The 26,178-nt window shown below is 40.3% G+C and overlaps 1 protein-coding gene across 1 annotated transcript in view; it reads right to left on the bottom strand.

Moving 5' to 3' along the window:
- The window catches only part of LOC117928540 (GPI inositol-deacylase), a 53,783-nt gene extending 29,152 nt beyond the window's left edge, over positions 1–24,631 (bottom strand). Inside the window, exons 1-2 of the mRNA XM_034848423.1 lie at positions 24,085–24,631; positions 12,009–12,257 (exon numbers count right to left, since the gene is read on the bottom strand). Of these exons, the coding sequence (XP_034704314.1) occupies positions 12,009–12,257; positions 24,085–24,375 (540 nt within the window). The 5' untranslated portion in view covers positions 24,376–24,631. The remainder of the gene's footprint in view (positions 1–12,008; positions 12,258–24,084) is intronic.
- Positions 24,632–26,178: the final 1,547 nt, after the last annotated feature.

Here is a 26,178-nt window from a genome sequence, read left to right as displayed (position 1 = left end):
TTTGGGATTCTTCGGGAGAGGAAGGGGTTTGGAGTCCTAGATTCTCTAGGCCCTTCAATGATTGGGAGGTGGAGGAGGTGGAGAGGCTTCTTTTGACAATTCAGGGAGTAAGGCTTATTCCTATTGTGGAAGATAGAATGTTGTGGAAAGTGACTTCGAATGGGATTTTCTCAGTTAAATCCCTCTATAATGATCTATCTTCAAGAAGAGCTGGTCTTTTCCCTCATGGATTGATTTGGAGCCCTAGTGTGCCTTCCAAAGTGAGCTTTTTCGCTTGGGAGGCTTCTTGGGGTAAGGTGCTTACTCTGGATCAGCTTAAAAAGAGGGGACGGGCTCTTGCTAATAGATGTTTCCTTTGCTGTGAGGAAGAGGAGTCTATTGATCATATTCTTATGCATTGCTCCAGGGCAAGAGTTTTATGAGAGTTATTGTTCGCCCTTTTTGGAGTGTTTTGGGTCCTCCCGTTTTCGGTTAGAGATACCCTTATTGAATGGAAGGGCTTTATGTTGGGCAAGAAGCGTAGAAAGGTGTGGAAGGCAGTCCCGTTGTGCCTTTTTTGGGCGGTTTGGATGGAAAGAAATAGGATTGCCTTTGATAATGAGGATTTTTCGGTTCATAGGTTGAAAAATTCTTTTGTTTGTAATCTTTGGTTGTGGACAAAGTCGGTTGTAAATGAAGGTCCTCTTCCTTTACTTAGTTTTTTTTATTGGCTAGGCGCTAGATGAGGGATGGTTTTGTATCTTCTCTTCTTTTGTTTGTGCCTTAAGGTGCCTTTTGTATACTCCCTGTATGTTTTTGGGTTTTCCTCAAGGTGCCCTTTTCTAATATATTTCTGCTTTTGCCTATCAAAAAAATAAATAAATAAACTCATCAGTACATAATTTGGAGTCCAGCACATACACTCAGATCCAACAATGGGAAAGAATCTTTAATAATGACCTAATCACATATCTTCAAAATGAAGGCATTGATCATCAATTATCGTGTATCAATATTCTCTAACAAAATGGGGTTGCTAAAAGAAAAGATGAGCATTTACTGGAGGTTGCCAAGTCCTTTCTATTCCAAATGGAAGTTCATAAAATCTATTGGGGTGAAGCCATCCTAACAGCCACCTACTTAATAAACTGTATGCCATCTTGGTTTCTTGCATTCAAACCTCCTATAGGTACTATTTCAATTCTTTCCAAATTTTCAAGGCATTGGTTCTCTTTCTCCAAAAATCTTTGGGTGTGTTTCCTCTTTTCATGTTCATACCACTTGAGAAGAAAAAAATATTCATAAGGCTTGCAAATGCATTTTTTGGGATATTCTCACACACAAAGGGAATATAAATGATACCATCCTCCCATCAAGAAAAAATTCATCACCCGGATGTTGCCTTCATCGAAAATACACCCTATTTCTTTGAAACTTATCTTCATAGGGAGAGTAACAAAATTGTGGAAGATAGATGGCGGGATTCTGTTTAGGTTTTACAACAAAATTTTGGTCAAATTTTAGATCAGGTTTTATCGAGTACTATTTCCTATTTTTATTATAATCAAGTTCTTGATCATTTATCATTCTCATCCTATTCCTTTTGAGAGTGAAACAGTCCAAAAAAGAAAAAAAAAATCAACCTAAAAGTCTGACCATTGAAATTGAACAAAGCCCAAGTTCCTCATGTCCTGAAAAAAATTGAACTCAAAATGTACATTGCAGATTCATTCTCTTGAGATTAAGCACAAGAGACCTAAAGTAGCTATTTTCAATGTGTATTTCAGGAAGAAAAATCCCTAGTACCTACATATGCTCCAATCTCTGAACCATGATAGGTACTTGAAATGTTTTTTTCTCTTGATAGGTAATTTTTTGTCCACATTAGGATTTAAACCTAGAACCTATCACAAGCCCTCCCCAACCCTTTATGGCTTGAGCCAAACCTCAAGGGAGACAAGTTAAGGAAATGTTAATCCCAATTTTGATACTAATAGAGATTTGAATTTGCCTATTGCTCTTAGGAAACGAATTAGAGCATGTACCAAACATCCCATCTCAAATGTTGTGTCCTTACAAAGATAGTCATCAAAATACCATGTCCTTGTTACTCATTTGTCCTCTAATGAAACTCCCAAAACAATTCAAGACGCCTTAAACAGTAAACCATGCAAAGATGTCATGAATGAAGAACTACAAGCCTTGGAAAAAAAAATAAAACTTGGGAGGTTGTAGACCTACTTAAAGAAAACGGTGGGATGTAGGTGGATCTATACCATCAAATACAAAGCTGATAGAACCATAGAGAGTTACAAAGCAAAGATTCTTGCTAAAGGGTACACACAAACATATGATATAGAGTACCATGAAACCTTTATGTCAATAACAAAGATGAACACTATCAGAACTTTATTATCTTTGGCTGCCAACTTTGATTGGCCCTTGCAATAGTTTGATATAAAGAATGTCTTCTTCCATGGAGCTAGAGGAGGAAGTATACATGGATGTTCCCCCTAGATTCATACACAAATCTAGGACAAGCAAAGTGTGCAAACTTAGAAAATCACTCTATGGGCTCAAGCAATCATCAAGAACCTGGTTTGGAAGATTCACTAAGTCAATGGTGAAGGGCTATCATCAAAGCTTAGGTGATCACACTATTTTTCAAACATTCTCCTCTTGATGAGGCAACTATTTAGATGATATCGTTATTACTGGTAAGAACTTGGAAGAGATTGGAGAATTGAAGCCCTACCTAGCAAAGGAATTCAAGATCAAAGACTTGGATAGTCTAAGGTACTTTTTATGGATAGAAGTTTTTTTTTAGATAAGCAACAGCAGAAAATATATTAAAGAAGGCCAAAAGGCCGCACCGCATACAGGAAGTATACAAAGCAACCACAAGGCCAAAAAGCCAAAAAAACAAAAACACCTCACCAGCCCTTAAGGGGTCGCAACCCACTCCAAGAAGCCTATAAGCGAAGAGGACTCCTCTCCCCTATACAACTTAGCCCAACTGCACAGACTACTTACAAAAGACCTCTTGAGAGTCTGAATGGCCAAGAAACCCCATCTAAATGCAAGCCTATTTCTTTCTTTCCAAACCGTCCAAAATATACATAACGGAATGGTCTTCCAAATCTTCTTCCTCTTTTTGCCCACAAAAGAGCCCCGCCAACAGAACAACGCCTCTCTAACCTTCTCTGGAAACACCCACTGAACCCCAAATAGGGCAAAGACGATATCCCAAAGGGTCCTACCCACTGTACAGTGTAAAAGAATGTGATTTACATTTTCCTCTTCACACCCACACAAAAAACAACAATTTGGGAGCTGCCACCCACGCCTTTGCAGCCTATCCAATGTAAGAATTTTTTCCCAAGTAGCCTCCCATGCGAAGAAAGCCACTTTGGTTGGGACCTTATCCACCCAAACATTTTTTCCCGGAAAAACGCAAGAACTAGGGGCTGCCAGCAGATTGTAAGCTTCCCGAATCCTAAAACTGGCAGAAACCCCACCTTTCCAAAGAACACAGTCCTCCTCTAAACTTACTCTGATGTCCCTTAGCAAAAGGAGCAAATCTTCTATAAGCACCAGCTCCCAGTCGTTAGAATCTCTAATCAGCCTGATATTCCATCCTCCTTGGCCCAGCCTTGGGTCCCACACATCATGCACCAGCTCATTTCTGCCCACTGCCAAATCAAAAATCAGGGGAATGCATTGGACAGCGCGCCGGTGCCGCACCAATGATCAGTCCAAAACCTGATCTTGTTCCCCCTTCCCACCTTGAACTTCATGTTATTCCAGCACCAGCTCTTCTCCTTTAAGATCTCCTTCCAAACTCCCACTCCAAAGGGCCCCCGGGCTTCCTTAGAAATCCAGCCACACCCCTCCATCCCATGCTTCGCCCCGATTACCTTCTTCCACAAAACATCCTTCTCAACGGCAAATCTCCACACCCACTTGCCCAATAAGGCCCTGTTCAAAAGCCCCAACCTTCTAATACCAAGGCCCCCCTTCTCCTTTTGAGTACACACCACCTTCCAATTTATTAAATGAATCTTTCCACCCGAATTTCCCCCTCCCCACAAGAAATCTCTTTGTATTTTCTCAAGCCTTTTAGCCACTGACTTAGGCATTCTAAAGATGGACATTTGATAAATGGGAATGCTTGCAAGGGTACTCTTGATCAGGGTGATTCTCCCACCTTTAGACAGATATTGTCTCTTCCACCGGGCAAGTCTTCTTCTCATTCTTTCCTCCACCCCATCCCACGTGGACAAGGCTTTGTGCCGGGCCCCAAGGGGCAGCCCCAAGTACTTGACCGGGAAGCTGCCAATTTTGCAACCTAACTCCACCGCCATTTCCTCCATATTTTCAATCTCCCCTACTGGTATCAGCTCGCTCTTGGCCAAATTGATCCTAAGCCCAGAGGCCGCTTCGAACCACGCCAAAATCCATCCAAGATGCGTTAATTGGTCCTTGTTGGCCTCACAGAAGATAATAGTGTCGTCTGCAAAGAGCAGATGTGACACCATAATCTCCTCTTCTTCCCTACCTCTCAGCCTACACCCAGATATGAAGTTTCCCTGCACTGCCCGCCTAATAAGTGCACTCAGCACTTCCATGCCCAAAATAAAGAGGTAGGGAGAAATTGGGTCTCCTTGCCGCAGACCCTTAGAACTGGCGAAGAAGCCTTCAGGGACCCCGTTGATAAGGACAGAGAATTTTGCCGTTGAAAAGCACCACCACATCCACTCCATCTAGCGCGACCCGAAGCCCATCTTTTTCAAGACCTTCACAAGGAAGCTCCAGCTGACGCTGTCGTAGGCTTTCTCAATATCCAACTTACACACCATCCCCTTAATATTCCTCTTCTGCCAATAGTCAACCACCTCATTGGCTATGAGAGAGGCGTCCATAATTTGTCTTCCCTTTACAAACGCGTTTTGATCAGCTGAGACCACCTTATCTAGCACCAATTTCAACCTATTGGCCAAAACCTTGGCCATAAGCTTGTACAGCCCTCCAAGCAAACTGATAGGCCGGAAGTCCCCAAGGTCCTCAGCACCTCCTTTTTTTGGGATGATGACCAGAAACGTGGCGTTCAAGCTTTTGGCAAAGGACTTCTGATCGTAGAGCTCCTTGAACAGTTCTACTATCTCCTCCTTAGCAAACTCCCAACACGCTTGCCAAAAGGCCACAGTGAACCCATCCGGGCCTGGGGCCTTATCACCATTCATATCCATCAGGGCAGAGAAGATTTCTTCTTCAGAAAAGGGAACCTCCAAAGCTTCAGCATCACTAAGGTCAAGCCTATTAAGAGAAAGCCCCTCTACGTCGGCTCTCCACCCTGGATCTTCCCTTAACTGGTGCTGAAAGGCCTTGACAATCCCCTCCCTCACCTCTTGCTCCTCCACCAATTCCACCCCATTAATTTTAATTCTGTCCAAAAAACTGTTTCTCCAGTGGGCACTAGCCATCTTATGGAAAAACCCAGTGTTCTTATCCCCTTCTCTAAGCCAAAGCTCCCTAGACGCTTGCCTCCAATGGGTTTCCTCCAATAGGACCCACTTCTTAAAATTCTCTTTAGCTTCATTTTTCAGGTCCATTTCCCTATCTGAGAGGTTTCTGCCGCTTTCCACCCTGTCCCAAAACTCAATTTGCCGGAGGGCAGAGCTTTTGTTCACTTCCACTCTGCCAAAAACTTCTCTGTTCCACACTTTAATTTTCTCCTTCATGTCCTTCATTTTAGCAGCCAATCTAAGGCTAGCCCTTCCTGCTCTTTCTACTCTTTCCCCTCCTTGCCACCAATCTCGAAGCAGCTCCTTAAACCCTTCCACCTTGAGCCACATATTTTCAAACCTGAACGGGGAAGGACCCCGCCTCATCCCGCCCCCCTTCAACAGAATAGGGAAATGGTCAGAGGTAGGCCTAGGGAGCCTACACTGAACAGCCCCCCTGAAGGTATCAAGCCACCCCTGAGACACCAGGAAACGATCCAGCCTTGCCCAATTCTGATTACCCCTACCTCCACTCCAAGAAAACACACCCCCCTGCAAGGGGAGGTCAATGAGGGCAAGGTCATCCACCACCTGGGCAAACCTACGCATTGCTCCATTAAGGCTCCCCTGCCTGCTCCTATCTCTTTGGGATAAAGTGACATTAAAGTCCCCTCCTAAGCACCATGGGTCTTCCCAAATTCCCCTAATCGCACCTAACTCCTCCCACATCTCCTCCCTCTCCTTCCTATTACACGGCCCATAAACTCCCGTAAAAATCCAAACCCCTCCATCTTCAACATTTTTCAATCTACAAGATATAGAAAAATTGCCCACCTCCATTTCCAGCAGCTCCAAGGATCTCTTATCCCAGCAAACCAAAATTCCACCCGCTGAGCCTTGAGCTCCCATAGCCCCCCACTCAATGAACCTCCCAGAACCCAGACTCCTCACCACCCCCTCAGTCATAGTCTGAATTTTCGTCTCCTGAATGCATACTAAGTCCGCCCTTTAACTCCTAATCAACGCCTTGATCACTTTCCTTTTAGAGCTATCATTAGCTCCCCGAACATTCCAACTAACCAGTTTTATCTTCATGATACAACTGAAGACTGCCCCCCTCTTCCTTGACCAATTCCTGTCTGCTTCCTTCCCCCATCGTAATTGATGGAGCATTCAAGCCTCTTCAATTCCCTCTCAAATTTCGAGTTATCTAAGAGAGAATTGCTATGCACTTTTTCCTTTCTTCTTCTTAATTTGACCATAAAGTCCAAGATGTCCTTCTCTAAACCCACTGTAGAAAACCCCAGAAACTGGCTGAATCTTGCCAGCTCACTCTCCTCCCAGTTGTCCACCCTCCAATCTCTACTTTCTGGCGCCATCACACCAACCGGACAGAGATCCTTCCCACTGGAATCCATCTCGTCATTATTATTTCCCAAGATTTGCCAGCATTCCACGTTCTGCAGAGCTGCAGGCGTTCTTTCAATCACCCTCCGGTCCGTTTGTTCCCACTGAGAAACATCCATAGTCACCCCAGAACGGTCGTAATACTCCCCCAATGGAGTCCGACCAGAAAAAGAAGAAGGGGGAGAAGGAGAAACACACACCAATGGCCCAAAGAAATTAGGGACATTCCCGTACCTCGAAGCCTCTTCCAGAAGAGCATCAGCCATCTTCGAATTCCCCTCCGCTCTGTTCTCCTCAGCCACTGGCCTCCACAATCCCTTCATCACTAAGGACCAAGACTGATCAAGGCCTCCCACAGGGTTTGGATCAGCCCCTATATATGGACGGACCCCCCTCGACTGGGCTTCAACCGCCTTAGGAGCCAGAGACGCATCTGGGCTTCGAATACCCAGTCCAACCCCTCTAATCAAATTCGGGGCCCGCCCAACATCAGAAGACGGCCCAAGAACGGGCGGCCCAGGCACACTAGGGAAGGAGGGCCCAGAATCTTCAACAGGCCCAAGAGCCCTCTGCATCGCCAGCCCGCCTGCTTCATGGGGCCCATCCTCCTTCAAGCCCGAGTCCAGAACCGCCTCCGAACCCGACCCCAAGGTCTGCCCCCTCGTCCCATCGTCAGTCTGCATTCTGACCTCGAGACTTGGGCCACCTACCAACCCCCTCACGCGCCCCCCCGCGCGTGCAGGGACTTCACCCCCGTCCTCGCCTTCTGCAACAAGGAGACCTTTGCCCTTTCCTTCCCTCGTCGTCCTCACAGTGGGTCTGAGTTCCCACCAGAGTGTAAGCTCATAGCAGACCTCCTCGGTCCGCACTTCCACGACGTTGGGGGGCCTCTCCTTGTTGAGCTTTACCAAAATCCTTGCCCACTGCATGTCTTCCAGCGACACCGTCTGTGGGTCGATATCTAGGAATCCCCCACATGCATCCCCTATTCTCTTCAGGGAATCGCGATCCCAAAGCGAGGCTGGCAGCCCCAGAACACGCACCCAAGCCTCGCGCCTCTGTTCCCCTTCCGACGTACACCCACTCTCAGGCCTCCAGATTTCCAGGCTGAGAAAGGATCCCTCGCATGAGAAACCCCCAAATCTTAGGGCTTTCTCTGCTTCGTCCCGTTCCTCAAACTCTAAGAGGACTTTCCCCCTTTCCAATTTCGCGATTCCTAAATTACCCTTCAGTCTCCAAAACTTCGCCAGTTTCATCCCCCAGCCTCTCAAGTCGACCTCTTCCCCTGAGCTAGGGTCCCAACTCCCTACCAGGCAGTGGGCCAACTTCCCCAAAGCTCGGCTCATTCCCCTCTGCCGAAGATCCGCCCTTGCCGCTACAGACTTCATCTCCTTTGGTTGCATCACAGCTTCCACATAGGATTTTTCCATTGATGCCCTTAGGAGCGCCGCACCCTTTTTCTGATAGCTCTCGTCTCCGACGTTACACCCCAGACGGCGCAGCATCTCTACCATTAGTACCCAACCATCCTTGTCCCCGTTACCCTTCGGGATAAAGATGCTGAACCTTTTGTTTTCCACCTCTGTAACCCCTAACCGAATGAATAGCCCTCCCTTATTTATGTCGCGCACCATAAGGAAGGACCTTCCACTGTCCTTCCACCTCTTCTCCCAAAAACCGTTTCCTGCTTTCTCGATACAGGCCTCCAGACCTTCGATGAAACACCCAATGCTGTTCGGTCCCATCCTGATCCACGAGGAGACTCCCCCTTTCCTTTCAACAATCAGGGCTTGCACCTTGCCTTTCTTTTCCTTTACCTCTACGTCGAACCATTTCGACTCCACACCAAAGCTTCCCTTCTTAGCCCTGCTTCTAACCCCCACGAAGCCATCACCTTCTGCATCAGCCCTTAAGTCTCCCTCTAATCCTTCTGTAACGCGCCGCTCGCCTCGCTCCCTCCCATCGCTTTCACCCTCTCTCACACCGGCCCGCTCTCTCGCTCTCTCGCTCATTTTGAAAATGAGGAAAAGAGTGCCCTTAAAAATGGATTGTTTGCTTTATGGATAGAAGTTGCAAGATCAAAAAAATAAATTTTTATTTCTTAACAAAAGACTATGCAAGATCTACGCAAAGAAGTGGTATGTTAGGGTGCAAACATGTTAATACCACTATTGAGTCAAATTGTAGGCTAGGAGAAAAGAATGAAGAACTTCTGGCTAACCAAGGCATCTGCCAAAAGAATGGTAGGGAAACTAATTTAATTTATCGCACACAAGACCTGATTTAACATACGTTGTAAATGTAGTGAGTCAGTTTATGCATTCTCCTCTTTAAATCTGATATGAAAACTATGTATAAAATTGTCAGGTATCTAAAGACAACCCCTGGAAAGAGAATAATGTTTCAAAATAATGATGATTTCAAGTTGGAAACCTATATCGATGTGGATTGGGCAGGTCCGATCATGGATAGAAGATCAACTACTAGATACTAAGCAGTTTTAGGAGGAAATTTAGTCACTTGGAGATGTAAAAAATAACTTGTTATGAACATTTCTAACGCAGAACTGAGTTTAACGCTATGGCTTAGGCTATTTGTAAGCTACTCTGGCTGAAAATTGTACTCACAAATCTTAAGATTAAGATAAAAGAGCCAATGATGTTGTATTATGACAACAAGCAGCTATAAATATAGCTCATAACCCAGTCCATCATGATCACACCAGACATGTTGAAGTGGATCAACACTTCATCAAAGGAAAAGTAGATTCCAAACAGACTTGTATACTGTAGGTCTCCTCAACTAGGCAACTGGCAAACATCCTCACCAAAGGTTTACCAAATCTGATTTTTCATCAAATCTTAGACAAACTAGGAATGCAAGACATCTTTACACCTACTTAAGGGAGAGGGTTGGAAGATTTGAATTTTGACGAATTATGTTCGGATCTAATTAGCTACAATTGGTTTGTAAATATTGTAATTGATTTTGTAAGGTTGTATGCTTTATTTCTTTCTCTTAATTCATCCCTAGAAATCTGCCTAATAATTAGGTTCCCTAATTTAGTCCTAAATTAGTTATAGCCTAGTCAACCCTCATATGTATACAATTTGTACTCACCCTTTTGGGAATTAAGACATTGAGAAATTATTCATTCCTTGAGTCCTTAAGAGAATTATTTGTGTGTTGCACCCTTCAAATGTTCTTCGGTTACATTCCTTCAAAATTGTCTAGAATAGGCAAAAAGGAGTTGTGTTCTCCTAGCCTTTCTTCTCTTCTTACCCACAAAACTCTCATTCCAACACATTAGCAACTCTTTCACCAAAGAAGGAAGAACCCACAAAATGTCATATGAAGAGAACAAGAAGTGTCATAACCCCCTAGCTTCCCCACAATGGATGAGGGAATGGCCAATTGATTCTTTTACAATTTTACACAAACAACAATAACTCGCCAAGAACCAACCTCTTCTTTTAAGTTGGTTGATGGTTAGAATTTTTCCTCAAGTCGTTTCCTATACGAAAAAACTCACCTTGGTACAAGCCTAAGAGCCTCACCTTATCTTTGTGGGGAAAAGCACTTCTAATACCTACAACTAAAAAGTAAAGTAAAAGGACTTAACTCAGAATATCCCACTCTTGTTAGCCTTCCAAACCATCGTGTCCTCTCCAATTCTCCTTCCTAACACATAACTTCCAAAGCAACTCTTCAACATTATCCACCATCTAGTCTTGGAAATGCCTCAAGAAGCATGGGATCCACAAGACCGACCTTCCCTACCGCCTGAACATCATCCACCCATGCCTCTTTAGAAGTTGCAAAGGAGAATAGAGATGGAAAAGAATCCTTCAAAGGAACAACACCACACTATATATCTTGCCAAAATTTGATTCTTCTCCCATTGCCCACCTCAAATCTCAACCTAGTCAAAATACACCTTGAACTATTTTTCAAAATTTCTATAAAAAAAAAAATGCCTAGTTAGAATTTGAAACTAAAAATCATATCTAAAAATTCAAAAAGTTTATTTCCGTAGATTTTGTGATGAAACTATGCATTAGACTTTTACTTTTATGTTTTCATATGGTAGGACATAATTTTACTCTTTAAATCCTACTATCTTTTGTGAAATTGGTTATATATTACTTTATACTTCATGCTTCTAATATATATGCATTCATATTTTTTCTATTTATTCACATTATGTAAAAAAAAAAAACATGGGGTACATGATATGGAAAAATAAAAATGCACCATATGTTCTATGAGTTAAAAACTATGGTTTCTTCTACTTTTGGAGTTCTCTGGGCTATCCTTCAAATCTTGAAACAGATCTTCATGTGTTGGCATGGCAAGCTTGAAGAGAAATGAAGGAGAAAGATGGGTTGTAGCACTCCATGACCATTAAGGTATGCAGAGTGCAGCGCCCTGTGTGCACTGTTTGAGGGAAGCAGAAAGAGTGCAATAGAAAATTGCCCACGGGGCTAGGGCCTTGTTAGGTGCAGATTTTGGGCTACCTAAAAGCTCTTTCTGGCTAGTAGAGTGCTTGACAGTCTGATAGATTACGTGCTAAAGCACTTCAATGCAAAAGAAATATAAGATCTAGAAGGCTTTTCCAGTAAATCTGGAATAGATGCTTTAGCAAAATACTTTCCAGGAGGAGGTTTCAGGATTTAAATTCTTTTACATTTTTTTTTTTTTTTTTTTTTGAAGGTAGGATTTGAGTTCTTTTACATGCTACATAATTCTTCACGCATCAAACAAGTAATTCACTAGAAATTGTGTCAAAAAGGCCCTTCAAGTCCTATGTTGGAAGGTTAAGGAATTATTAGTCAGTATTGACTATGGAGCATAGGAGCTCCGTTTTTCAGCTTTTCTGGTTTTCTTTTCCTTCTTTGGGCAGGATCCTTCATCCTCCATATAGCTTGTGAAAGCTTTTGTTGTTCCCTTTGTTCTTTGATCAAATACATCCACACATTCCTTAACAAGACAATATATGATTTCAGATGCCACTATACTAAACAACAAACATTCTATGCCTTAAAATCTAGATTGACATGACTATCCTAATTCAATAAGCTATCATGGTAATTTTTGCAAAAGTGATAAAAGCAGTACCCGATGAATGGCATATACAACATATTCAGTGTGTTCTTCAAGTATCCGACCATCCATTGCAGAATGTTCACCTTCTAGATCGACAGCAAACCAGTCTAGCATGGAAGCATACTGATTGGCTAATGAAAATCCAGCTACATCCATATCCAATCCTCCCTCCTCAGGAGTTAGAGAGGCTTCTTGATAAAATGCATGCTCAAGAGGACCTCCTTGATATGCCCTATGAGATTCTGCTGCTAAGGATCGTACCTGTATGGACAAAAGAGCCAAAAGAAAATAATAAGAAATAAATTATACTATCTGATTAAAAAAAAATATATTATATTATAGTATTTCCGCATACCATAAGAGACTCCACTTAACATAAAGGTGCTTTATGCCTAAAGGAGATCTGGAATTGCCCAACCTTGAATGGGTAAAAATACCCTTTCCTTAGGATCTTTAAGATGATAAATACTATCATTTACTTTTCTTTTTTTTCTTTTTTAGCAAAAAACAAGAGATGCATTAATTATAAATAAAGAGTTCATGAGAAAGATGAGGAATCCTCCCCATAAATACACAAAACTCATCAAGACAAAAACAACTCCTCCACTATTTGAGGAGATCTATACAAAAAAGGATAGAAAACAAAAGAATGTACAAAGATATCATCTCCTCAAACCTAGGCTAAGTTCCTCTCATTGTTGATCCAACTCTATTGGTCTACACACCGAATGCCAACTGAGCTTAATGGCATTGAGAGGATTATACAACCCAGCACTCACCATTACTTAATTTGCTATGTTAGCCAACCACTCATAACCACCCCAACCAATTAGAGTGGGAATGCAGGATGTTCTAAGTTTGAGCCCAACATGGACCAAAAAAAAAACCAAAAACGAAAACAAAACAAGAAGAAGAAGAAGATATGCGATATGATGAGCATTTCATATAAGGGTTTGGGGAGCTCCATTAGAGGCAAGACCCTTTGGCAAATTACTTGTCTCACATTGCCCTAGATTGTATGGTAAGAGAAAAATGCCAAAAAATTTTAGGATAAGTGGAGGACAGCAGAGGGGTTGTGGGATTTACTTCACTTCTATTCCTCTTTTTGGGCCTTGTGCATCGAGGCTTTTGAAGACATTCTTCTCCATGTTATTCAACTCAATTGGCATTCCTTGATTCAAGCAAAAGGCATTGGTCATCATTGAGAGAAGCTTAGTCAAAACTTAAGAAGATGGCATCATTGTATATTGTGTTGTAGTATAAACCTTTTGTATAGACTCCTTGCATAGTGGAGGAGTTCAATCATATATTGATCAGGTTTTTTGTAATTGTAAGGACTCCTCATCCTTCTCATGTTTTCTTTAACATTAATACATATATCTCTTGCTTTTGATCAAAAGAAGAAGAAGAAGAAGAAACCTTAGTATTATGAAAGTTTTCCTTGAACATAAAAGCTTCTTGCAAAGTTAAAATGGGTTTCCACAAGAAGCAACCTCGTCCTTAGTTCCCTGTTAAGCTCTTTGAAAGCCAAAAGTAGTTTTTTTAACAAAAACAATCAAACATACAAGCTCTTATTTGGCTTAAAAAACAGCTTTTAGCTTCTAGAAAGTTGAACTAAACAAGGCTTAGTGAGCAATTCTTCAGCAAACAAGTTACATTTAAGCAAGTGGGTACTGTGGCAGCACTATAACAAGTTGTAGTAAGTAATGCTCTAGCAGCCATATTGAGTCCATGTTCATGTTACAATAGGGCTTTTCTATCTATTTTTTGATAGGTAAATAAGCAAGATATATTAAAAGCACTTGCCAAATGGCACAACAAAGTACACATGGAGTATACAATTAGAGCCGCAACAAACAAGCACAGAGGAAACTGAGACGCAAGAGAAAAAAGAAACCCCTACTGCAACCCCAAAAAAGAGACTCCTACTGGGCACTAAAGCTTCCTAAGCCCAAGACCAACCCCTTCCTTAAATTCTGGCACCCCTCCTCTTTCCCCTTATGGATGGAGAGCAATCGTAGTTGACTGAACTCTCTAGATTCGGAGTTCCCTCTCAGAACAGGAAGAAGGCAAAGAATTCTTCTTTCCCCCTGATCCCTTTACCCCCCTCCCTTTTCTCAAATCCAGTTTCTTAAGAAGAAGACTGATTTCCTTCTCTAAGCTCGTGACCGGCATCCCCAAACTTCTACTGAAGAAGAAGACTGATTTCCCCAAGCTACTAGGCAAGCTAACGACTTCCTCCCCCTCCACAGCACTTTCGCAACCTAGATCACAAGGGGGAACCATCTCCTCATCCCTTACCACCAACTCCTTACCAGAAGGACACTTCGTTGCATTTCCCGAAAGCTCCAACAAACAGCCATCCTGAAGCAACATCATTAAGGGCTGGCATCCAGGGCTCAAAGGTTCCATATACGGGAGGGTAGAAATCCCAGCACGTCTATTCGCCTCTACCACAAGAGCCTTGTCCATGATCGCTACACAAGATTCTAACGAAGACCCACGTCTCACAACGCTCCACTCCTCCCACCTCACGACCACCAAGGAGTCATCGTCAAGGGTTGGCTCCGCCATCGTTGCTAGAGAGGGTTCTAGCCTCTCGACCCCAAATCTAAAGCTCCCCCCATCTCGCTTTGCAGCTGCAAGATGATCTTTTCCACCCTCTTGCTCTGTCACGACAGCCAAAGCAGAAATGCCGAGTCTTAGCGAACACAATGCTTCTTCAGGCTTCTCCTTTATTTGTCATCCCTCCCTATAAGGCCCTCTGTTTAATGGGCTAGAAAATCCAAGAGAAGGGCCCAACCTTGATAGGCCCACCACCTGGGCCTTAGACAATGACCCTTTAGAGCCTTAGGCCTCCTCCAACCCTTTACAGCCCAATTTCAAATACCCAAACCTAGACCCAACTGAACCATCCTTAAAACACAGCTCGACCCAACAGTATTCGTCTTCTACTGTTGTACTCCTTCCGCTGCCACCTAGATAATCCCCCTCTTCTGCAAAACTGGCAGCACTGACTGACACCGCCTCACTTGCCACTTCTTTCCTATGCAAACACGAAACGATCACATCCGAAGACACCGAGTGATGTAACTCCTTTCCCGCCCCTTCGTCAGAGCGTGTGAGCCTCCCACTGCACCACTGTTTTCCTGCAACTTGCTGGTCTCGTTGCTGCTTCTCAGCATCACAAGCGAAAACCAGGGAGAAACTTCCCACCATAACTGAATGGAGAAGCTAGAGCTGCCAACAACCACTTGCAGCAAACCAGGCAGAACTCTCCCTTTGAATTTAACCAGGATCCTCGCCCACTACAGATTAGGTAAAAAGGTCGTGTCATCGTCCACAGCAACAAACCCACCACAAGAATCCCCTATTTTCTTTAAAACCTCTTGACTCCACAAATGCAGAGGAAGACCTAACACCCTCACCCAAACCTCCTTGACAACACCACTCTTAAGCAAACAACCAGCCTCAGGGGTCTATGTTGCTAAATGCAAAAAATTATCCTTATTCCTTCTAGAACCTCTGGCATGTACCCTCTCTACCTCACATTTATCCTCAAATTCAAATAACAGCAAAGCTCCCCCAAAAGTTGAAATCTTCACAGCCCTTTTCAATAACCAAAGATTGGTCACACAGTTATTCAATGAGGGCAAAGCAGGAGATGTGACTGATCCTTCCCCAAACCACCCAACCAAGCACCGACTCAAAAACTCCTCCCTACGGAGCACCTCTCTTTCCCCAATCTAAAGCCAAAGAGCATCTCCCACCACTCCTGAATCCCTCCTAACTAAGTCTGCAAAGGACCCAGAATCCTTCACCACCCTTGGTTCGCTCCTCACCTCAGCAGGGGAGGCCACTGTCCTAGTCTCTACTCCTAGAGACCGAAGCTTCTCCAGCAACACAGCCCACCCCCCCATGGAGACCCCTTCCTTCAAGAAAGTCAAAGAGAATCTCTTCCCCTCTTCAGCCACAACAAAACAAAACAGAAACTCCCCTGCCCCATTTGAACGGCATTCCAGCTTGAACCTCCTCCCACCCTTTACTCCATCTCTCCAAAGCTTCATCTCTACAGCAAGCTTCCACCCCTTCCAACAAAAGACGAAGGCTCAAATCCCCAAATCTCTGAAAGGCCTCTAGCCTTTTCCACAATCACGCTTTTCAGTTTCCCCCCGGCCACCTCTATAGAAATATCAAACGACTTTGAGTCTACAGAAAACCAGCCCTGTCCCCCTCTTCCAGCCATTCTTCTTCTTCACCATGCTACTCCAACCATCCCTTGAAGCTCTTCAAAAACTAGGGATTGCTTTAATCAGGTTCCAAGCAATGATTGACATTAGTTTGGCTAAAAAGCTAGGATCAATTGTTCTTGTGGTTTTTACCTTATAAAAGGGTCTGTATTTATCTCTTTTTGAGCTCATGAACAATGAAATTCAATCAAGAATTGTAAATCTAAAGCTTTATTTCAAAATTCGAATTTCTTAAATCTCTATTTACAACAAAACCTCAATAAATCAATATTCAATAAATTAATAACTTTGCTTAAATAACAAAATCTTCTAGTCCCAACTAGAGTAAATGTACTAAATTAATAACCTCGCCAAATGTATAAGATAATAAACTTTTTAGAAAGCCTTAAGGGCCCAAGAAATGTATATTAATAATTGATGAAGTAATAAAAAAAAATAGCAAACAAAAATTCATAATACAATATTAAGCAACTTTTTACAACATCTATTTTCTCAATTCAACTCTTTCTCAAAATATGTATCTAAAGTTATCTGCCTCTTTTTATGTTTAAACTAAACTCAACCTCATCTTTAATTTTTTGCAATGAATGCACTACCTTTGATATATTTCTTTTTTCATGTACAAGTATTGTAGTAGAAACATGATACTCTCTAAATTAAAATATATATATATTCATTTATTGATAAATTAATAAATTATTCATTCATCAATAAATCAATTACCTTACTAAGATAATAACTTCTCTTGGTTGAAAAAGTATTATTTTATAAGGGTTTTACTGTATTTTCTTTCTCCTTGCTCTTATCCTTTTTTATGCCATTCGCTCATTCTACAAAACCTTTCCATCTAACACTCTTTCCAAATCCACTCTTGCAGATCTATTGCCATCTAGTGTAAGTCAATCAGACTAAAGGTTTTACAATTTAAGATCATTAGGAAACCATAGTTTGAGGCCTTCTCAAAATATTATTAATGGCTTTGGAGAAAATGGAAGCAACTAGTGAGAAGTCGCTCAAAGTTGTCCTACATAGTAATCACATTACTAGGAGAGTGGAGAGACTCTACTTAAGGTCCAACTCTAATGCCATTGCCTAAATCACCATTTTCGCCAATTCCTCCATTAATTTCAAACTTCTTAAAATCTAAACAAGTCCCACACCGACTTCCTCATTAATATTTGACTCCCACTATTTAAACGGGTGAGGAGTCTTTTAAGGGGATGCATGGCAAGAGAATAGCTTTTGTGGAGAACAATTGTCTTCCACATTCTTCTCTCTTAAATTTGAATTCAATTAAAAGGGATATAAGGTCCATTAGCCAAAGGCTATGTGGTGAAGTTGAGGACTAGTTTTTTTTTTTTTTTTGATAAGTAAGTCAAATATATATTAAAATAGAGGCCAATAGCCACACCGCATACAGGAGATATACAAGATAGCTATAGCCTCTCTACAAAAAACAAAAGAGACCAAGAAGACCTCACCCCCCCTAAGTGGAAGCTATCCACTCTAGAAAGCCTAGAAGGGAGAGGGAGTCATCTCCAATATCCAATCTAGACCAACCCCACAAATTACATACAAAAAAATTCTTTAGCTTTTGAATATGTAGCACACCCCCCTTGAATGCTAATCTATTCCTCTCTTTCCAAACCGTCCAAAAAATACATAACGGAATGGACTTCCAAATCTTTTTCCTTTTTTTTCCCACAAAAGAACCTCTCCAGCTAAATAGGACCTCCTTTACAGTTTCTGGAAAGACCCACTTAACACCTACAAGCCCAAGGACTATCTCCCAAAGGGCTCTAACCACTATACAATGAATAAGAATATGATTTACAGATTCTTCTGCACACCCACACAAAAAACAGCAATTAGGGAATTGCCATCCTCTTCTTTGGAGTTTGTCAAGCGTTAGCACCTTCCCCCACGTAGCCTCCCACGCAAAGAAAGCGACTTTGGTAGGAACACCATTCACCCAAATGCATTTTTCCGGAAAAACGGTGTCAATGGGATTGGCTAAACAACTGTACGCTTTCTTGACTTTAAATTGACCATTTTTTCCTCCCTTCCACGAGACTGAGTCTTCCTCCAAAGACGGCCTAAGCCCTCTTAGCTTAAGGAGCAGATCTCCTACCATGCCCACCTCCCAGTCATTAAAATTCCTCAAAAATCTTAGATTCCACCCTCCTTGATCAGAATTCTGGTCCCACATCTCCTCCACCGTAGCATTCCTGTTGGCAGCCAAGGCATAGAGGTGCGGGAAAGATTGGGACAGCGCTGTACCCGCACACCACACATCAGTCCATATTATAAGAGGACTAGTTGCAAGAGAGCCATATTATAAGAGGCCCATTCAAATATTGAGGAGATATCTCAGACTTCAACATCTCTGCAGGAGGGAACGGCTTGCTCTTTTCCAGATTCTAACACTGTGCTGGTCAAAAAAGTGGGTTGGGCTGTTAAGGATAATAATATGAAAGGAAGCCCCTATTCGATATTGAGCCAAAAACGGACTGGAGAACTACCCAAAGCTAGAAAGGACTCAATCTATAGCTTAGTCTCTATTCTATCTGTCTAACAGGAGACATGGGTCACAAAGGTCAACTCTTCTCAGTTAGGGGATTTCGTTCCCAAATTTGGTTCGCTGAAGGTGCATAGGCGAAGGACAAGTTTCAGTCCTTCTTTCTTCAGACGTTGACTAGGGTTTCGAAGAAGAAACATGCCACCAGCAAAGAAAGATCTATTCACAGGCCAAGATTTTCAGCTACAAGATTTTGTCCCCAAATTTGGTTCACAGATGGTGCATCAACAAGGGTTTCAAAGAGGAAATGGGCCTCCAATGCCAAAAGAGCCTTCTTCAGTCCAAGTTTCTCTCAATAAGGCCCAAAAGTTTTTACGTGGTTCTGAGTGAATGCCCTATTCAGTGAATGTCTTTAGCAAAATATGTTAGTCAGCTTGCAGGGAAGGCCAATTTTAGCCCAAATTCTGATCATACAAACAAAGGTGTGATTGAGAGAGTTGGAGGATTTGGTTACTGTGGTTCTTTAGTCCTGGTCTTCCCTTCTAGCTCAATAACCAGAGCAAAAGGGCAGATATCAGATGGGGTTTGTGGTTTGTGACGTTTGTCGGGAAAGGAAATTAGAGAGGTAACTTTGTCTCCTTTTTCTCAGTCCTCACTTTCAGCTACCCCCCCTTCCCCTGTCCTAGAACATAATTCTTTACTATCTTCTACTAAGACTTTACCCAACTCAGTCCAAATGTCTCAATCTCCTTATGAACTCCTAGTTTTACCATAAGTGAATTCCAAAAAAAAATGATGATGGTGCATTGTGTGAGTATAGTGTTGGCAATCCTAATTTGGATGTTGTGGAGTCCCATGTAGTTTGTCTGAACCAAGTGCTTGAGGGGACTAACTTCCTTAGGACCCTACCTAGCATTCCTAGTGACCCCCTTAACCCAGTCACAAATTACCCTATTGAAATAGAGTTATCCTCGTTAGGTAATTTTCATATAAAGGGTTTTTACCCTAATAAAATGGCTAGAGTTCAATCGGTTTTAACCTCTATGAATGTCAAGGCGGTCAAGTTTCACCAGAATATCTTACCTTCAGGAAGTAACAAAGCAAAAGTGTTGGATAAGGTGTATTTTAGGTGAAACTACAAACCTACCATAGTTTTTTTAGTTTTTCAGGAGTTGGTTTGGAGGTTTGGGTATAGAGCAGTTTTGTTATAAAGATCATTAGTTGGAATATACGAGGATTGGAATCTAGGAGAAAAAGAAGGGTGGTTAAAGATTTTTTGCGACATGAGAACTCAGATATTGTGATGCTTCAAGAAACAAAAAGGGAGGTTTGCGATATGATTATTTGGGATTCAAAGAAGCTTAGCAATGAAGAGGTGGTAATAGGATCCTTTTTTTGTCTTAGTCAAGTTTTTTATGGAAGGAATAGGGTTCCTTTGGCTCTCCTCTGCTTATGGTCCTAACAATACTATTCTCAGGAAGAATTTTTTGTTGGCACTCTTAGATCTTTTTGGTTTAACCTTCCCAAATTGGGGTGTGTGTGTGTGTGTGTGTTTGTATGCGCGCGCGCACGTTTGGGGGAGGGGGGAGAGAGGATTTTAATGTCATAAGGAGATTTTCAAAAAAAATGGGTGGTTGTAAGGTAACACCTAATATGAGGGACTTTGATATTTTTATAAGAGAGTGTAAGTTAAGCCATCCCCTATACAGAATGCTTTGTTTTACTTGGTCAAATATGCAAGATTCCCCAATATGTAAGAGATTGGATAGATTTTTATACTCAAATGAGTGGGAGCAAAATTTTCCTCAAAGTCTCCAAGAAGTTCTTCCTAGATGGACATCTGATCATTGCCCTATTGCTTTAGACACCAATCCATTCAAGTGGGGACCAACTCTCATATCTCTAGGCATCATTTACTAAGGATGTCTCAGGAGTTCCCTTTCACATCATTGTACAAGATTAGATTCTTGCCTCATTAGGAGGCAAGTGGACATGAGGATTGCATGGGTTGCTCCTATAGTTAGTTTTTTTTTTTTTTTTTTAAGATTAATTTCTATGGATGGATGTCCCTTGGGTAATTAAATTAAAATGGGAGTCAATCACACTCATTTAGGATCATAGAAGTGGGATTATTCAAGCTTTTTTAAAGAAAATCAATTTTAAGCCATCTATTAAAGCAAAAATAATTGCTTTACCTTGGGCCTCTATTAGTAGAGCCTTCAAAGACACTCCCTTGTGCTTTATATTACTAGATTGACATCTTGTATGCAGGTCAAAGAGACTGGATGAGAAGACCTCTCAAGTAAGGACATCACCAACTAAAGGAGTAGTTCAATTTGAACTTTAATGGATGTGTACTCGAAGGCAACTCCAGATTGGTGGAGAGATTAAGATCATTGAGTTTCAATAATAAAAGCTTACTCTTAACCAAGTGATGAGGGTTTTGCAATTAGCTTTGTTGGAGGGCCTCATGCAAGCAAAAATTTTGGCTTGTTCAATCTTGTAGTGGAGAAAGATTCTCCATTACATGATGCTCCATTTGTTAGAGTCCTCGCTTAGCCAATCAAGTGGCAGACTTTTGTGTCTTTTGTTGGAGATTTTTTGCCTCCTTGAGTTGTAATTAGTGTTTGTTCATGTTTTACTCTCAAATTCTTGTAACCTGTTATGGTAGTTTAGCTTCTAAGGCTACTCCTTACAGAGTTTCTTCTCTTATCTTCATCAAAATTGTATATAGTGGAAGGATGTCTTGTCCTTTTTAATCCTTTTAATTAATACAGAACATGTAGTGTGTAAGTGATTTAAAAATAAAAATAAAATTTCTTTACTTAATAGTTTAAATGTTGTAAGAAGTAAGTGCACCAATTTATTAGTGGAGGGAGATTAAACAACAATTTTAACTTAGATAGCTAACAATTGCAGAGGGTCTTAGAAACACAGCCATTGGATGCAAAGAATTCTGGAGCTCAATAGGAGATTAGATTACTCTTTCTTGTGAAAACCGAGATCTACTAATCAAGAAGTTGATAGGTTTGCAAAGAGAGAAGCCTCTTCTCTAGTTTGATTTTGTTTATGATCTTATCTTGCATTGAATTTTGATGCTTTGTTTCCATATAGTGGAAATTCAAAGACTTTATACTATGAGGACTTCTTTTTCTCTTTTAGCATACTCCTATACTTTTCCTTTTTTATTTGAAGGATTTCTCAAGATTCAATCTTTTATACAAATTCTTGATTTTTAATGTCTATTAAAATAAATGTATAAACTTTTTTAATGTTAAATTTTTCTTTGGAAGAATTTGTTTCTCATTCCTACCGATTAGTTGATTCTAACTATTATCTTTTTCGATAGACAAATTAGGTATGTATTTAAACAACAAGAGCTTACTAAAAAGATGGGTAATTGGAGTAGACGAGAGGTATCAAGACAATGCTAAGGCTAAAAATAAAAACTAAAAGGCAAGAGTTGGCTCATGTCAACCTAACACAATTCAAACCAAGAACGAGTTGAGAAAAGAAATGTTGACTTTCCCTGCCAAACCACTAGAACCTGCAAAACAAATTGTTTGCTTGCAACTCCAACCGGTGCATTCCTTCAAAAATTCTTCTATTTCACTCTTTCTATATTGTAAGACAAGCATAAAGGAGAGCCATCCTCCAAACCACCTTGTGACTTTCACCCACAAAAATATTATGCAAACAAAGTAATAATCGATTGAGGAAAGCCCAAGGTACCCAAACAAGTAGAACATCATATAGCACAAATCGGATGCCCACTTACAATAGATTAAATTCTTTTGAGGGTAAAGCCACACCTCCACCCAACTCCAAATAAAAATAGCATGATTCAACCTAAAAAACAAAACCTCAACATTGTCCAGTTACAATCTTGGAAATGTCTTAAGAAGCAAGGTTTCCACTGTACAATGGACTAGCATATGCTCCCCTAACTCCTCATTTTGTTTACGAAAGCGAACATCAGCTAAACATAGTTCATCCTCTTTTCTTAAGTTAATGAATTGTTAGAAATTTTTTTCCCAGGGATGGAAATGCAGGAAGGCACCCTTACGTTGCATACCTCAAGAGGTTGAAGCCACAACTAAAAGTCAAAGACTTGCTGAAGGATCTATCTAAGAAAGCACACTTCTAAGAAACCTTAGAAACTAACTTATCCCCTAAAACACAATTGACATGGTTTAAAAGTCACAAAAAGGACTCCACAAATTTTCTTTCCCAATCAAAAATAAGTTCCTTCTACTTATTATTAAGGTTGAAAACCCGATAAAGAATGTAGCATATATAAAAGAAGACTTAACTTGCCATTTATTAGCTAGGAAAAAGTTTAATTCATCATTGCCCAATTAAGATCCAAAAGAATGCAACAAGCATACAAACCATGTCACTCCAAGCTTCACACGTCACTCACAACAACAACATCCCTTCTGTATCTTTACTAATACAAACAAATCAACAATACCCATAAAAGTGTACAAGCTAAACCCATCAATAATTCACACACAAATAGAGGCATATTAAAATTTCAACTATTTCCCAGTCGATTCTGGAACAGATTTAATGATTCCATCAGTTCCATCACGCCAATCATCACTGATACTTATTCGATAAGTACAAAATAGCTAAAAACAACAATCCTAATCAAAACAAAGAAAGAGTCCAAGGAGCATGTAGCTTCCATACTTTTGCCTACCACCATTTCTTGGACTAAAGATTATTCTATATATCCTCCCTCACATCCAATAGTTAGAAAATATACAACAAAAACATACAACATACAACATACACCAGCTAATCCCATTAATATTTTACATTCAAATAGATAAAAACAATCACAGAATTGATTATTTCCCAATATACAATCGAATAATCATCACATTCTCACACTGAACCAGCATTTTTATCAGTTCAATTCTGCCAATTGCTATTACTAATTAGTTCAATTCTGCCAAATCAGCCAAGCTAAATTAGTTCAAAAAACATAAATTTCCAACAAGTACAAATAACAAAGAAATGAATTTGGATCAAATAAAATAAATTCACCTGCTTGCAGCTACCACAATACAAGTTTTCAAGCAAAACCCATTAGTATCTCATATTCAAACAGACAAAAACAACTACTACAACTATTTCCCAATTCACCATCACCGGATTCGCAAACAGATCTAGCACGTGCATGAGCTCAATGGCGCCAGCCACTATAACTAGTACCAGGCTACATCATTTCAAAAAATGAAAAAGAAAAAAAAAACCTCCAACAAGTATAAATACCCAGGAGACGAATTCAATTGAAATCAAGGAAACTCGCCTGCTTGTAGCTTCCCCCATTGCCCGGAATGAAAAGAACGGGAACTCCACTGAGCTTCTTGAGATGATCATCGAAATCAATCTTCTTCCACCCTTCATGGTACAAAAACAACCCATACTTGGGAGACGCCAAATGGGTAGGAGTAGAAATGGGAATGTAAGTAGGATACATGTAAGTCATCACACACCCATTTGAAACAGGCTTCAATAGACCGTACAATGCAGCGAGGCTGATCCAAATGCATAAGACGATCAAAACTCCTACTCTGCACTTGGCTCTGAACCCTTGCATTGTCTTTGTAATCGAATCAAAACCCGTAAAACCCAACAATCAACTCACTTTTCCATGGAAGAAAACACTTGGGATTTTGCTCACAAGTCACAAGCGATGAGAAGCTTTGGAAAGGGGTCAGATCTCAGAGGAATGAACGGTATGTGAGTGTTTTGGGGTTTAGGGGTTTGAGGGTTTGGCAGAGATGATTGGGTTTTTCCAGGAAATAAGGTGACCACTGTGCAGACGATCGATTTGAATGATTTGATTTTCGTTGGGGCATGGGTTTGGATTGTTGTAGGCCGGGTTGGGTTTTGTCCATTACCGAATAAATTATATTTTAAATCATTAGTTTTCAATATCTTAAATGATTTGTTTATTATATAGTTGATTGATTTGAGGATTAATTTTTACTCATTCATCATAATTGCGAAGAATTTTCCTTGAAAAATTAAGTCCATGTTGAAAATGTTTTCAAAAATATTTTATTTAAAAAAAAATTATAAACGAAATAATGAATGTCACCATATTTATTATATTAAATATTAATTAATATTATTTATGACTTCCATTAATATTAATTAATGGAAGTCATCTGAAAAGCCTATAAAAATATTTTCATCCTGTGTGTAATTTGCATCCTCAACCAAGAAAAAAATTTCTCTATTTCTCTCTCATTCTCTATCTTATTCTCTCTTTCCCTTATTCTCCATATCTTTTATTCTTTCAACTCTCTTTAATTCTCTTTTTTGATTTCTCTCCCCCTCCCCCGTTATATATTATTATCAAAAGAATATATAATTGTCTCTATTTTTATTTGTGTTGTCTTTATCATCGTTTCACAGCACATTATTAGTATAAATTGCTTTGAAGGTGATTTTTGTATCTTAAACTTGAAATTTTTTATTTAGAATAAAATTTTACATATTTATGTTACTATTGATTTTGTTCATTTAATTTGTGTTATATATTGCTAAAAGTTATAACAAATTATTTTATTTTAATTATAATCAAAAGTTATATCAATGCTATCATTTTATTATAATTGATTTTAATAATATTGTTTTGTCATATATTTGAAGTTATTTGACAATGTCGAATCTCACAAAACTCAAATTTGGGGCACTTGATATTTTAGGAAAAAACTAAATATCTTGGATTTTTTATGCTAAAATACATCTTGAAGCAATAAATCTTGGAGCTACAATCAAAGAGAGAAATCAAGCATCCTTGCAAAATCATGCAAAAACGTTGATTTTCCTTCCCCATCATCTCCATGAAGGTTAAAAAAAATGAGTATCTTATGGTAAAGAACCCTTTTACTCTATAGAATAATTTGAAGAAAATATATGACCACCAGAAAACTGTGATTCTCCCAAAAGGTCGATATGACTTAATGCACTTAAGGTTGCAAGATTTTAAAATTGTTAGTGAATATAACTCCGTATTGTTCAAAATTAGTTCTCGATTTAAAGTTATGTGAAGAAAAAATCACAAAAAAAGACATGTTAAAAAAAACTTTTACTAAATTTTATGCCTCAAATGTGCTCCTGCAATGACAATATCGAGAGCATGGATTTACAAAATACTTTGAATCAATATCATGTCTTCTTGTTGCTAAACAAAATAATGAGTTTTTGATGAGAAATCATCAATCTCGGTCAACTAAATCCGAATCATTCCTTGAAGTGAATGCAATATCGTTCCAAACTTATGGACAAGGACGAGAATGAGGACGTGGTCATGGAAAGAATCCCCAATACCATGGTTCTTATAGTAATAATTCCTCAAATTCTCATAAAAGAAAAGTCCATTGTACCACTA

Source organism: Vitis riparia, chromosome 13 (assembly GCF_004353265.1).
Source record: "Vitis riparia cultivar Riparia Gloire de Montpellier isolate 1030 chromosome 13, EGFV_Vit.rip_1.0, whole genome shotgun sequence".
NCBI classification, from domain to species: domain Eukaryota; kingdom Viridiplantae; phylum Streptophyta; class Magnoliopsida; order Vitales; family Vitaceae; genus Vitis; species Vitis riparia.
Note: the sequence above shows the minus strand (reverse complement) of the source record. Positions and strands in the feature narration are given on the sequence as shown.